Here is an 11,992-nt window from a genome sequence, read left to right as displayed (position 1 = left end):
TTAAACATAGCATCTCCAAGCTTGGGACAAACATTAATTCCAGCAAATATATTCTTAAATATTTGATCCTCGTCAAACATAGCTTCCCCAAGCTTGGGCCCTTTCATATCATAAGCATAATCACTCTCATCATTAAAAATATTGATAGCACCAATAGTATAGCAATTATCATCATCACAATGAGTAGTAGGAGCAACATCATTTGGGAGGGATACCTTTCTACCTTTGTTGCTCCTTCTTTTCTTTTTCTTCTTCACATTATGTGTAGGTTCAACCTTCCTATTTGAGATCCTTATTGATGAGATTGGTTGAATAGAAAGCTCCTCCTCGTTACCTGATTCATCATGAGAAATAATAGGAGGATATTGGGAAGTCTCTTCCCTTTCATTAGTATTCTCATCATCTTCTATTTGCTTTCTTTTCTTTATGTAATTGGAAATATAAGGATTTTCAATGCAATTCACCGCACAATACATATAAATCTTATCTAGATCAAAATCAAGAAATCTATCAAGATTAAATTTTCGAATACCCTCGGTTATACGTTTCATTTCTTCATAACCCAAAAGAAGGCTAAGTTCTTTATGATGATCAAAGGTAACCAAATTATCACAATATTTGGAAACGACTTGATCATGAAACAAATAGCATTGGAGCTTTAAATGACCATGTTCATTGCAAAGTTCACAAGGGGTACTATAAATATTGAATCTTTCAGCACATTCATCTAGATCTTCTTGCAACAATTTGGTTTCTAAGTACTTATGCCTCTTGCAATAAATATCTTCTCTATTTGGTGTGTCCATGCAAACATGCACTCCACAAAAGTTGACATGCTCACAAGAGATATTTTCATCATAACTAGTGCAATCATCATTAGCATTATGGATATTCAAAGAATTCGTACTAACAACATTGCAATCATGCTCATCATTCAAAGATTTAGTGCCAAACATTTTAGAGATTTCTTCTTCTAGCACTTGAGCACAATTATCCTTTCCATCATACTCACGAAAGATATTAAAAAGGTGAAGCGTATGAGACAAACTCAATTCCATTTTTTTGGTAGTTTTCTTTTATAAACTAGACTAGTGCTAAAACAAGAAACAAAAAGATTCGATTGCAAGATCTTAAGATATACCTTCAAGCACTCACCTCCTCGGCAACAGCGCTAGAAAAGAGCTTGATGTCTACTACACAACCTTCTTCTTGTAGACGTTGTTGGGCCTACAAGTGCACAGGTTTGTAGGACAGTAGCAAATTTCCCTCAAGTGGATGACCTAAGGTTTATCAATCCGTAGGAGGCGTAGGATGAAGATGGTCTCTCTCAAACAACCCTGCAACCAAATAACAAAGAGTCTCTTGTGTCCCCAACACACCCAATACAATGGTAAATTGTATAGGTGCACTAGTTCGGTGAAGAGATGAAGATACAAGTGCAAAATAGACAGTAGATATAGGTTTTTGTAATCTGAAATAATAAAAACAGCAAGGTAACAAGTGGCAAAAGTGAGCGTAAACGGTAATGCAATGATAGGAAACAAGGCCTAGGGTTCATACTTTCACTAGTGCAAGTTCTCTCAACAATAATAACATAGATAGATCATATAACAAGCCCTCAACATGCAACAAAGAGTCACTCCAAAGCCACTAATAGCGGAGAACAAACGTAGAGATTATGGTAGGGTACGAAACCACCTCAAAGTTATTCTTTCGGATCGATCTATAAAAGAGTTCGTACTAGAATAACACCTTAAGACACAAATCAACCAAAACCCTAATGCCACCTAGATACTCCATTGTCACCTCAAGTATCCGTGGGCATGATTATACGATATGCATCACACAATCTCATATTCATCCAACCAACATAAAAGTACTTCAAAGAGTGCCCCAAAGTTTCTACTGGAGAGTCAAGAACGTGTGCCAACCCCTATGCATAGGTTCATGGGAGGAACCCGCAAGTTGGTCACCAAAACATACATCAAGTGGCACATGATATCCCATTGTCATCACAGATAATCACGGCAAGACATACATCAAGTGTTCTCATAAAGACTCAATCCGCTAAAAATAACTTCAAAGGGGAAACTCAATTCATCACAAGAGAGTAGAGGGGGAGAAACATCATAAGATCCAACTACAATAGCAAAGCTCGGGATACATCAAGATCGTGTCATAGAGGGAACACGAGAGAGAACACGAGAGAGAGAGATCAAACACATAGCTACTGGTACATACCCTCATCCCCGAGGGTGAACTACTCCCTCCTCGTCATGGATAGCGTCGGGATGATGAAGATGGCCACCGGTGATGGGATCCCCCTCCGGCAGGGTGCCGGAACAGGGTCCCGAATCGTTTTTGGTGGCTACAAAGGCTTGCGGCGGCGGAACTCCCGATCTATTTTCTGTTCTGGAAGTTTTAGGGTACAAGAGTATATATGGGTGCAGGGGGTATGTCGGTGGACCTCCGGGATGCTCACGAGGTAGGTGGCGCGCCCAGGGGGGTGGGCGCGCCCCCACCCTCGTGGGCAGCCCGTATCTCCCCTGACGTGCACTCCAAGTTCCCTGGGTTGCTTTCCTTCCAAAAATAACTTCTCCAGTTGATTTCATTCCGTTTTGACTCCATCTGATATTCCTTTTCCTCGAAACACTGAAATAGGCATAAAACAGCAAATCTGGGGTGGGCCTCCGGTTAATAGGTTAGTCCCAAAAATAATATCAAAGTGGATAATAAATCCCAATATTGCCTAAAACAGTAGATAAAGTAGCATGGAGCAATCAAAAATTATAGATATGTTGGAGACGTATTAGTAAGCACTCAGTTTCAGGCTTTGGTCTAGCTTTGGGATTCTTCGCGGGAGTGACAACTTGCTTGTCATTCTACTTGAAGTTCCCTTTCTTTCCCTTTGCCCTTTTCTTGAAACTAGTGGTCTTGTTAATCATCAACATTTGATGCTCTTTCTTGATTTCTACCTTCGTCGATTTCAGCATCACAAAGAGCTCGGGAATCGTTTTCATCATCCCTTGCATTATAGTTCATCACGAAGTTCCAGTAACTTGGTGATGGTGACTAGAGAACTCTGCCAATCACTATCTTATCTGGAAGATTAACTCCCACTTGATTCAAGCGATTGTAGTACTCAGACAATCTAAGTACTTGCTCACTAGTTGAGCAATTCTCCTCCATATTTTAGGCGAAGTATTTGTCAGAGGTCTCATACCTCTTGACACGGGTATGAGTCTGAAATACCAATTTCATCTCTTGAAACATCTTATATGTTCCATGATGTTTCAAAAACGTTTTTGTAGTCCCAGTTCTAATTCATAAAGCATGATGCACAAAACTATCAAGTAGTCATCATATTGAGCTAGCCAAACGTTCATAACATCTGCATCTGCTCCTGCAACAGGTATGTCACCTAGCGGTGCATCAAGGACATAATTCTTCTGTGCAGCAACGAGGATAAACCTCAGATCACGGACCAAGTCCGCATCATTGCTACTAACATTTTTCAACTTAGTTTTCTCTAGGGACACATATAAAAACATAGGGAAGCAAAAACATAGGGAAGCAACAACGCGAGCTATTGATCTACAACATAATTTGCAAAATACTACCAGGACTAAGTTCATGATAAATTAAAGTTCAATTAATCATATTACTAAAGAACTCCCACTTAGACAAACATCTCTCTAGTCATCTAAGTGATCACGTGATCCAAATCAACTAAACCATGTCCGATCATCACATGAGATGGAGTAGTTTTCAATGGTGAACATCACTATGTTGATCATATCTACTATATGATTCACGCTCGACCTTTCGGTCTCCGTGTTTCGAGGCCATATCTGTATGCTAGGCTCGTCAAGTTGAACCTGAGTATTCCGCGTGTGCAACTATTTTGCACTCGTTGTATTTGAACGTAGAGCCTATCACACCCGATCATCACGTGGTGTCTCAGCACGAAGAGCTTTCGCAATGGCGCATACTCAGGGAGAACATTTCTTGATAATTAGTGAGAGATCATCTTAAAATGCTACCGTCAATCAAACCAAGATAAGATGCATAAAAGATAAACATCACATGCAATCAATATAAGTGATATGATATGGCCATCATCATCTTGTGCTTGTGATCTCCATCTCTGAAGCACCATCGTGATCACCATCGTCACCGGCGTGACACCTTGATCTCCATCGTAGCATCGTTGTCGTTTACGCCATCTATTGCTTCTATGACTATCGCTACCGCGTAGTGATAAAGTAAAGCAATTACAGGGCGCTTGCATTTCATACAATAAAGCGACAACCATATGGCTCCTGCCAGTTGCCGATAACTTCGGTTACAAAACATGATCATCTCATACAATAAAATATAGCATCACGTCTTGACCATATCACATCACAACATGCCCTGCAAAAACAAGTTAGACGTCCTCTACTTTGTTGTTGCATATTTTACGTGGCTGCTACGGGCTGAGCAAGAACCGTTCTTACCTACACATCAAAACCACAACGATAGTTCGTCAAGTTAGTGCTGTTTTAACCTTCGCAAGGACCGGGCGTAGCCACACTCGGTTCAACTAAAGTTGGAGAAACAGACACCCGCTAGTCACCTGTGTGCAAAGCACGGCGGTAAAACCAGTCTCGCGTAAGCATACGCGTAATGTCGGTCCGGGCCGTTTCATCCAACAATACCGCTGAACCAAAGTATGACATGTTGGTAAGTAGTATGACTTGTATCGTCCACAACTCACTTGTGTTCTACTTGTGCATATAACATGAACGCATAAAACCTAGGCTCGGATGCCACTGTTGGGGAACGTAGTAATTTCAAAATTTTCCTATGCACACGCAATATCATGGTGATGCATAGCAACGAGAGGGGAGAGTGTGTCCATGTACCCTCATAGACTGAAAGCGGAAGCGTTATGACAACGCGGTTGATGCAGTCGTACGTCTTCACGGCCCGACTGATCAAGCACCGAAACTACGGCACCTCCGAGTTCTAGCACACGTTCAGCTCGATGACGTCCCTCGAACTCCGATCCAGCCGAGTGTCGAGGGAGAGTTCTGTCAGCACGACGGTGTGGTGACGATCTTGATGTTCTACCGCCGCAGGGCTTCGCCTAAGCACAGCTACAATATTATCGAGGAGGACTATGGTGGAGGGGGGCACCGCACACGGCTAAGAGATCAATGATCAATTGTTGTTGTGCCTAGAGGTGCCCCCTGCCCCCGTATATAAAGGAGCAAGGGGGGAGGGGGCGGCCGGCCTAGGGGGCGCGCCAAGGGGAGTCCTACTCCCATCGGGAGTAGGACTCCCTCCTTCCTTGTTGGAGTAGGAGATGGGAAAGAGGGGGAGAGGAAGAAGGAAAAGGGGGCTGCGCCCCTTGTCCAATTCGGACCAGAGGGGGGCGCAGGCCTCCTTCCTTTTGGCCTCTCTCCTCTATTCCCGTATGGCCCAATAAGGCCCATATACTCCCCGGCGAATTCCTGTAACTCTCCGGTACTCCGAAAAATACCCGAATCACTCGAAACCTTTTCGAACTCCGAATATAGTCGTCCAATATATCGATATTTACGTCTCGACCATTTCGAGACTCCTCGTCATGTCCCCGATCTCATCCGGGACTCCGAACTCCTTAGGTACATCAAAACTCATAAACTCATAATATAACTGTCATCGAAACCTTAAGCGTGCGGACCCTATGGGTTCGAGAACAATGTAGACATGACCGAGACACGTCTCCGGTCAATAACCAATAGCGGAACCTGGATGCTCATATTGGCTCCCACATATTCTACGAAGATCTTTATCGGTCAAACCGCATAACAACATACGTTGTTCCCTTTGTCATCGGTATGTTACTTGCCCGAGATTCGATCGTCGGTATCTCAATACCTAGTTCAATCTCGTTACCGGCAAGTCTCTTTAATCGTTCCGTAATACATCATCCCACAACTAACTCATTAGCTACATTGCTTGCAAGGCTTATAGTGATGTGCATTACCGAGAGGGCCCAGAGATACCTCTCCGACAATCGGAGTGACAAATCCTAATCTCGAAATACGCCAACTCAACATGTACCTTCGGAGACACCTGCAGAGCTCCTTTATAATCACCCAGTTACGTTGTGACATTTGGTAGCACACAAAGTGTTCCTCCGGTAAACGGGAGTTGCATAATCTCATAGTCATAGGAACATGTATAAGTCATGAAGAAAGCAATAGCAACATACTAAACGATCAAGTGCTAAGCTAACGGAATGGGTCAAGTCAATCACATCATTCTTCTAATGATGTGATCCCGTTAATCAAATGGCAACTCATGTCTATGGTTAGGAAACTTAACCATCTTTGATTAACGAGCTAGTCAAGTAGAGGCATACTAGTGACACTATGTTTGTCTATGTATTCACACATGTATTATGTTTCCGGTTAATACAATTCTAGCATGAATAATAAACATTTATCATGAAATAAGAAAATAAATAATAACTTTATTATTGCCTCTAGGGCATATTTCCTTCAAAATTATCACCATTATTACAGGATAATTGCGCATCGGCGCGGCGTCAATTTCAGTTTCAGGTATGGAATGGGGAGAGACGTGCGTCATAGCTGCAAGGCATGGAGGCGAACACAGGAGGAAGACAGTCGGAGATGGACGCCGATGGTAGGTGCGGCCGCCGCAGCCGCCATGGAAGAACGCTGCACGGCATTAAAAAAAGTGAGGAAGAGACCCACCATGGGGCCTGTGGAGGAAGAGTGGAGTGCGAGCGGAGGGCACCGACGCCGAAGCATATCTTCTGTAGAAGCTCGCCGTCGGGACGAAGGACGGCGGCGGCACAGCATCGAGGAACAGAGAAGCAGCCCTTTTTTTTGTTTGAACTGAAGCAATCCTTTTTTATGAAGAAGAGGAGCAGCCCGAGGATAGGGATAGCGCCGCCGACGGAAAGCCTGGACGACCCGCTCCTCTACACGTTGGACTGGACCTGGGCCTTCTATCTCAAGACCCGGTTACGGACGGAGACCATATCTCAATCCCCAGAGCAGCGGCCCGCGAGACTATGTTGCTTGTGGCTGGGACGGCGGAACTAATTCCTGCGCTGGGAAGAGACACGAAGATCTGATCCGTCCGTAGATATGATCGATGGTTGACGACCTCTAATCGCTGAGAGGACTAGTAGGTAGCTTCATTATACTGTTTCTCAATAGGTGCACTAGTTCGGTGAAGAGGTGATGATAGATGTGTAATATGGATGGTAGAAATATCTTTTTATAATATGAATAAATAAAAACATAAAGGTAGCAAGTAGCAAAAGTGAGTAAAAACGACATCTCAGTGCTTGGAAACGAGGCCTAGGGTTCATACTTTCACTAGTGCAATCTCTCAACACTACTACCAAAATTGAATAATATGATAAACCCTCATGGTGCAGCAAAGAATCACTCCAAAGTTTCTAGTTATATCAGATAAAGTAGAATGATATTGCGTATCGTCTTTCCAATCAATCTTATGAACCACCCCAAAGTGTCATGAATACTCCTAGAGATCGTACTATGACAACACAATATGATACATATCGATTAATTCTTATGTCACACAGATTACCCCAAGGTCAACACGGGTATCCGCGAGTAAGACATGCATCATGTGATCTCAAATCCAAAATATTCAATCCAATATAAAGAAACCTCAAACAACAAGACTCAATTCAGCACAAAATAGATAGAGGAGAAGAACATCATAAGACCCAACTATATTGAAAAAGCTCGTGATACATCAAGATCATGTCAAATCAAGAATGAGAGAGAGAGAGAGAGAGAGCGATCAAACGCATAGCTACTGGTACAAATCCACAACCCCGAGGATGAACTACTCACACATCACTATGGAGTCAACAAGGATGATGAAGATGCCTCCCATTTTGGCTTTCCCTTTCGGCAAGGCATTGGAAAAGGGCTCCAGATGAGGTCAATTTGCAACAGAGGCTTGTGGCAGCGGAGTAAAAGTTCTAGGTTTCTATATGGGGGTTTGTCATTTTATAGGATTTTTCAGCGTTGGAATCATGCCTAAAGGAGTTATGAGGGACCCACAAGCCAGGGTGGCCCTTCCTACCCCCTACGTGCCCCACCAAGGCTCCTTTGGCCTCTGAACGCCTATGCTCTATGGGCCCCTCCATGCAGAGGGCCTAGGTGCCCTGGTCTTCTTCCGACACGAAAACACCTTCAATTTTTTTCTTCTAATTTTTCTAGTGGCTTTTTCTGTGGTGATTTCCCGAGATCCCAAAAATAGCAGAAAAACAAAACCGGCGCTCGTCACTGAATTAATAGGCTTGTCCCTCAAAATGATTTAAAAGATTGCAAACTTAAAGGATAATAGACATGAAACATAAAAAAAACTATAGATATGTTGGAGATGTATCAGTGACCAACTTTTATATTCCATTCCATATGATGTGTACATTGGAAGCACACTTGAAACATAGTTAGTCATCTAATCATAATGCAATTAACACCAAAACATAGTCTAGGTTATCAAAAAAGGTAGTATTTTGTGCACCCCTTATGGCGGATTTTGGGGTTATCAAGCCGGCTTGGGGATGCCTATGTCAATTGGATGGCAAGCAAGGAATAGGTGTCATCTTTTGTGAACTCCTGCTCCTCCTGGTGTAACTTTCATTTCCCCATTAAATAATCATTGCCTATGTTTTGTCCTACCTATATCTTTTCTCACATGTTCCGATTTAGGGATTATGCTGGCAGTTCGTGTTCTGATCTAGAGGTCCTTCTATTCTTGTCTCTCCTTAGGTTCAAATAAGGTTTCGTACCACCTATTCTCCATTATCTTATTTCTAGGATATTAGGTGATGCTTAGTCCCTATTGTAATCTTGGACATATTTTCTACTCTCTATGTTCTATCGCCTGGTAGTTAGCACAGGCTGGTTGGGAGCGGATACTTGATTTCCCCATCATCCTTGGTGTTAGCTTTTTCGTGCTCTGGCAGTGTTTTTCAAGCCTTTCTCATGCACCGATGCGAGGATGATCTTGGTTGGTGTCCTCTCTGGGTATCCACATGTATCTCTATAACCTCCAGCTATGCCTGCTTAGAAGTGTCTGGACTAGGTGGTTGTGTGGTGTGGTGACCGATGGATTGCTCATTCTATTGCTTCTTGATGGCACCTGCCGAATCAAGGGCTATTTCTCCTACTCCATTGCAAGCTGCTAATCAAGATTTTTGGCGTCGGGGGTCTCCAAAATCCAGTACCCTATTCCAGGGATCTTTCGGGGGCTTGTGGTTATGTTGTTGTATTTTGCTGGTGGCAGCCAGCACACTAGCCATTGCGTCTGTGTCGGTCGATAACAGTGAGAGAGGCGGGATGTATCGTGACCTGGGTGACAAGTTGTGATGCGTCTGTGTGCTCCTTTGTACTGTTTGGTTACGCGTGTCCCATGTGCTTACACATGTATCCTTTTGTTTTTATGGGCTCCCACGTGTTTGATGGTGTTATGTTCTGGCGATGGAGTCAAAAATACTCCACCGTGAATCAAGGAAGCATGAAAATGTGCACAAAAAGAAAAACATGTGTTTACATTTATGTTCCACAATTTTTCTAGAGCAGCATGGATCTGCAATAGTCAACCTTTTATCGCACACTTGTAGGTACTTCAAAGAAAGGCAGCATGAATATATGGATAAACTAGCAGTAATAGAATTGATTAAGAGCACAGCAATGGTGAAAACAATGGTGACCCACAATAGAGTATACACAAGGAAGTACTCACAGACTCCATATACAGTACTCCCTCTGTCCCATAATATCAAAGCGTTTTTGACATTATACTATAGTGTCAAAAACGTTCTTATATTATGGGACGGAGGGGTACAAAATATGTTAACAGTGATATATCTCAAGTACTAATCTGGTTAAGAACACAGTAGATGTTTACAAAATATATGCAAGTACTCACAATTACTACCCTAACCATAATTTACTGATTACGCTAATTATTACAACCACTAGATATTTTAGGATGGAGATGAATAATTGAGTGTTGTAGATATTTGCTTTGGTTAACACGTATTATATCAAAATATAAGGCCCTTTTTGGTCTAAACTAACATACATGCATGCAGTTGTTTATGATGAAGAGCATCGGTGACGTACAGTGCAAAGGGTTGTGTGGAACCGGTCAATGAGGAAGCATTTACTACAGTGTCAGTGTAGTGTGGCATTTATCCTCGGCACCTTTTGTCCTCATCAGACCTCTGCTCTTCTCCTCTCCCACCTCCTAGAAGAGACACATAGACAGGGGTTTTGATTTCTTTCCCCAAAGTCCGGCCATCCAGGATGCAGGGCGCCGCCGTCGCCGTCGAGGGGAGGAGCAGGGCTTCGCCGGACAAGGCCGACGAGGAGAGCGCCAAGAAGCCGCGCCTCGACCTGCCCGACGCCCACTCCGTGAAGCAAGAGCTCGTCGCTCCAGATGCGGCCGGAGGAGGGGAAGGAGGCGCCATCGTCGCCTACAGCCCGAGAGAGGAGCTCGCCGTGAGGATCGACAAGCGCCTGCTCCACTGCCCCCTCTGCACCCTCCCCTTCAAGCCCCCCGTCTTCCAGGTTCTTCCCTTTTTTCTTCCACACTCGCTCTCGGTGCCGTGCCGGCCGGTGAAAGATCAATCCTTTCCTTCCTCGAGAAGATGTGCTGATTCACCGACGGACTCCGATCTGTGTTCCTGCTGCTGCTGCAGTGCAAGGCGGGGCACCTGGCCTGCGGCGGCTGCGTGGCCGAGCTGCCCTGCGGCCAGTGCAAGGCGTGCGTGGACGGCGCCGGCTTCTTCGACCCCTGCCCCGCGCTGGACGCCGTCGTCTCCTCCACCAGGACCGAGTGCCCCAACCCCGGCTGCAAGCGGTACGTCACCTACCACGAGGTCCCCGAGCACCAGACCGCGTGCCCGCACGCGCCCTGCCGCTGCACGGAGCCGGGCTGCGGCTACGTCGGCGCGCCGCAGGCGCTCGCCGGCCACCTCCACACCGTCCACTCGGTGCCGGTGCGCGCCGTGCAGTACGGCAAGGCCAGCCAGCTCCGCGTGCTGGTGTCGGCGCCGCGGCTGGTGCTCCTCGGCGACGACGACAACCGCGTGTTCCTCCTCACCGTGGGCGCGCTCAGCGCCGGCGTGACCGCCGTGTCCGTGGTGTGCGCCAGGGCGAGCGCGGCGACGCGGCCCCGGTTCGCGTGCAAGATGTGGGTCAACCTGGAGCCGGCCAAGTGCGGCAAGGAGGACATGGTGCTGGTGGACATGCACATGAGGAGCAGCTCGTCGCCCGGCGCGGTGGTCGCCGCGGGGGAGCCGACGTTCCTGATGGTGCCGCCAATGTACCTGGTGCCAGCAGCAGCAGCAGGGGACGGGGCTGCGTCCATGGAAGTTCCCCTGCACATCCGCATCGACAAGCTCTCCCCTTGGTCCGACGCATTGGTGTGATTAGCTCCAGCACTCACTCAAGGCAGTTCGTGGTTGCTTATTTTGGAGTTCCAGCTTAAATTAAGTACTCGATTTGGGTGATGTTAATTAGCAGATGCAGTTCATCTTTGATGTAGTCCTATCCTACCTAGTAGTCAACTTTAATGTCGTTGTAAGGTATTTAAATCGGAGGATATTAAGCTTGGTGCTAATCCTGTGGTGAAATGCATCTTCTTCCGATGTTATATCATTCCAAGTTGCAAGCATTTCATTCGCATCTGTTGCAATCTATCTATCTCATGTCAAGAAATGTTATCCGTGACACCAAAGCGACGCTTAATGCGGGTTTACGGGAGGACAGTGAGGAAGAAAGGAGGCCTTCTGTCAAAAAATCTCCTAACTCTTCTCTATGTACTATGAATTTGAATATTCAACATGTTGATGCAGCATATATCCCTGCAGTAATTCCTGATGAAGCTTCTCTCGGAGTCTTCCATATTTATCCAAACGTCTGCTATGAAAGTT

At 45.2% G+C, this 11,992-nt stretch overlaps 1 protein-coding gene across 1 annotated transcript; it reads left to right on the top strand.

The window, feature by feature from the left end:
- Positions 1-10,257: 10,257 nt before the first annotated feature.
- On the top strand, positions 10,258-11,717 carry LOC119280473 (putative E3 ubiquitin-protein ligase SINA-like 6). The gene is made up of 2 exons (XM_037561306.1): positions 10,258-10,625; positions 10,757-11,717. Exons 1-2 carry the CDS (start codon positions 10,362-10,364, stop codon positions 11,486-11,488), a joined length of 996 nt encoding a protein of 331 aa, XP_037417203.1. The 5' UTR covers positions 10,258-10,361; the 3' UTR covers positions 11,489-11,717.
- Positions 11,718-11,992: the final 275 nt, after the last annotated feature.

Source organism: Triticum dicoccoides, chromosome 3B (assembly GCF_002162155.2).
Source record: "Triticum dicoccoides isolate Atlit2015 ecotype Zavitan chromosome 3B, WEW_v2.0, whole genome shotgun sequence".
Classification (NCBI taxonomy): Eukaryota; Viridiplantae; Streptophyta; class Magnoliopsida; order Poales; family Poaceae; genus Triticum; species Triticum dicoccoides.
Note: the sequence above shows the minus strand (reverse complement) of the source record. Positions and strands in the feature narration are given on the sequence as shown.

What these genes read in the sequence shown, in the direction of transcription:
- LOC119280473 (XM_037561306.1), top strand. Translation starts at nt 10,362, where the DNA reads ATGCAGGGCGCCGCCGTCGCCGTCGAGGGGAGGAGCAGGGCTTCGCCG. An exon ending in TCAAGCCCCCCGTCTTCCAG is followed by an intron (nt 10,626 to 10,756) that starts GTTCTTCCCTTT and finishes CTGCTGCTGCAG; the next exon opens with TGCAAGGCGGGGCACCTGGC.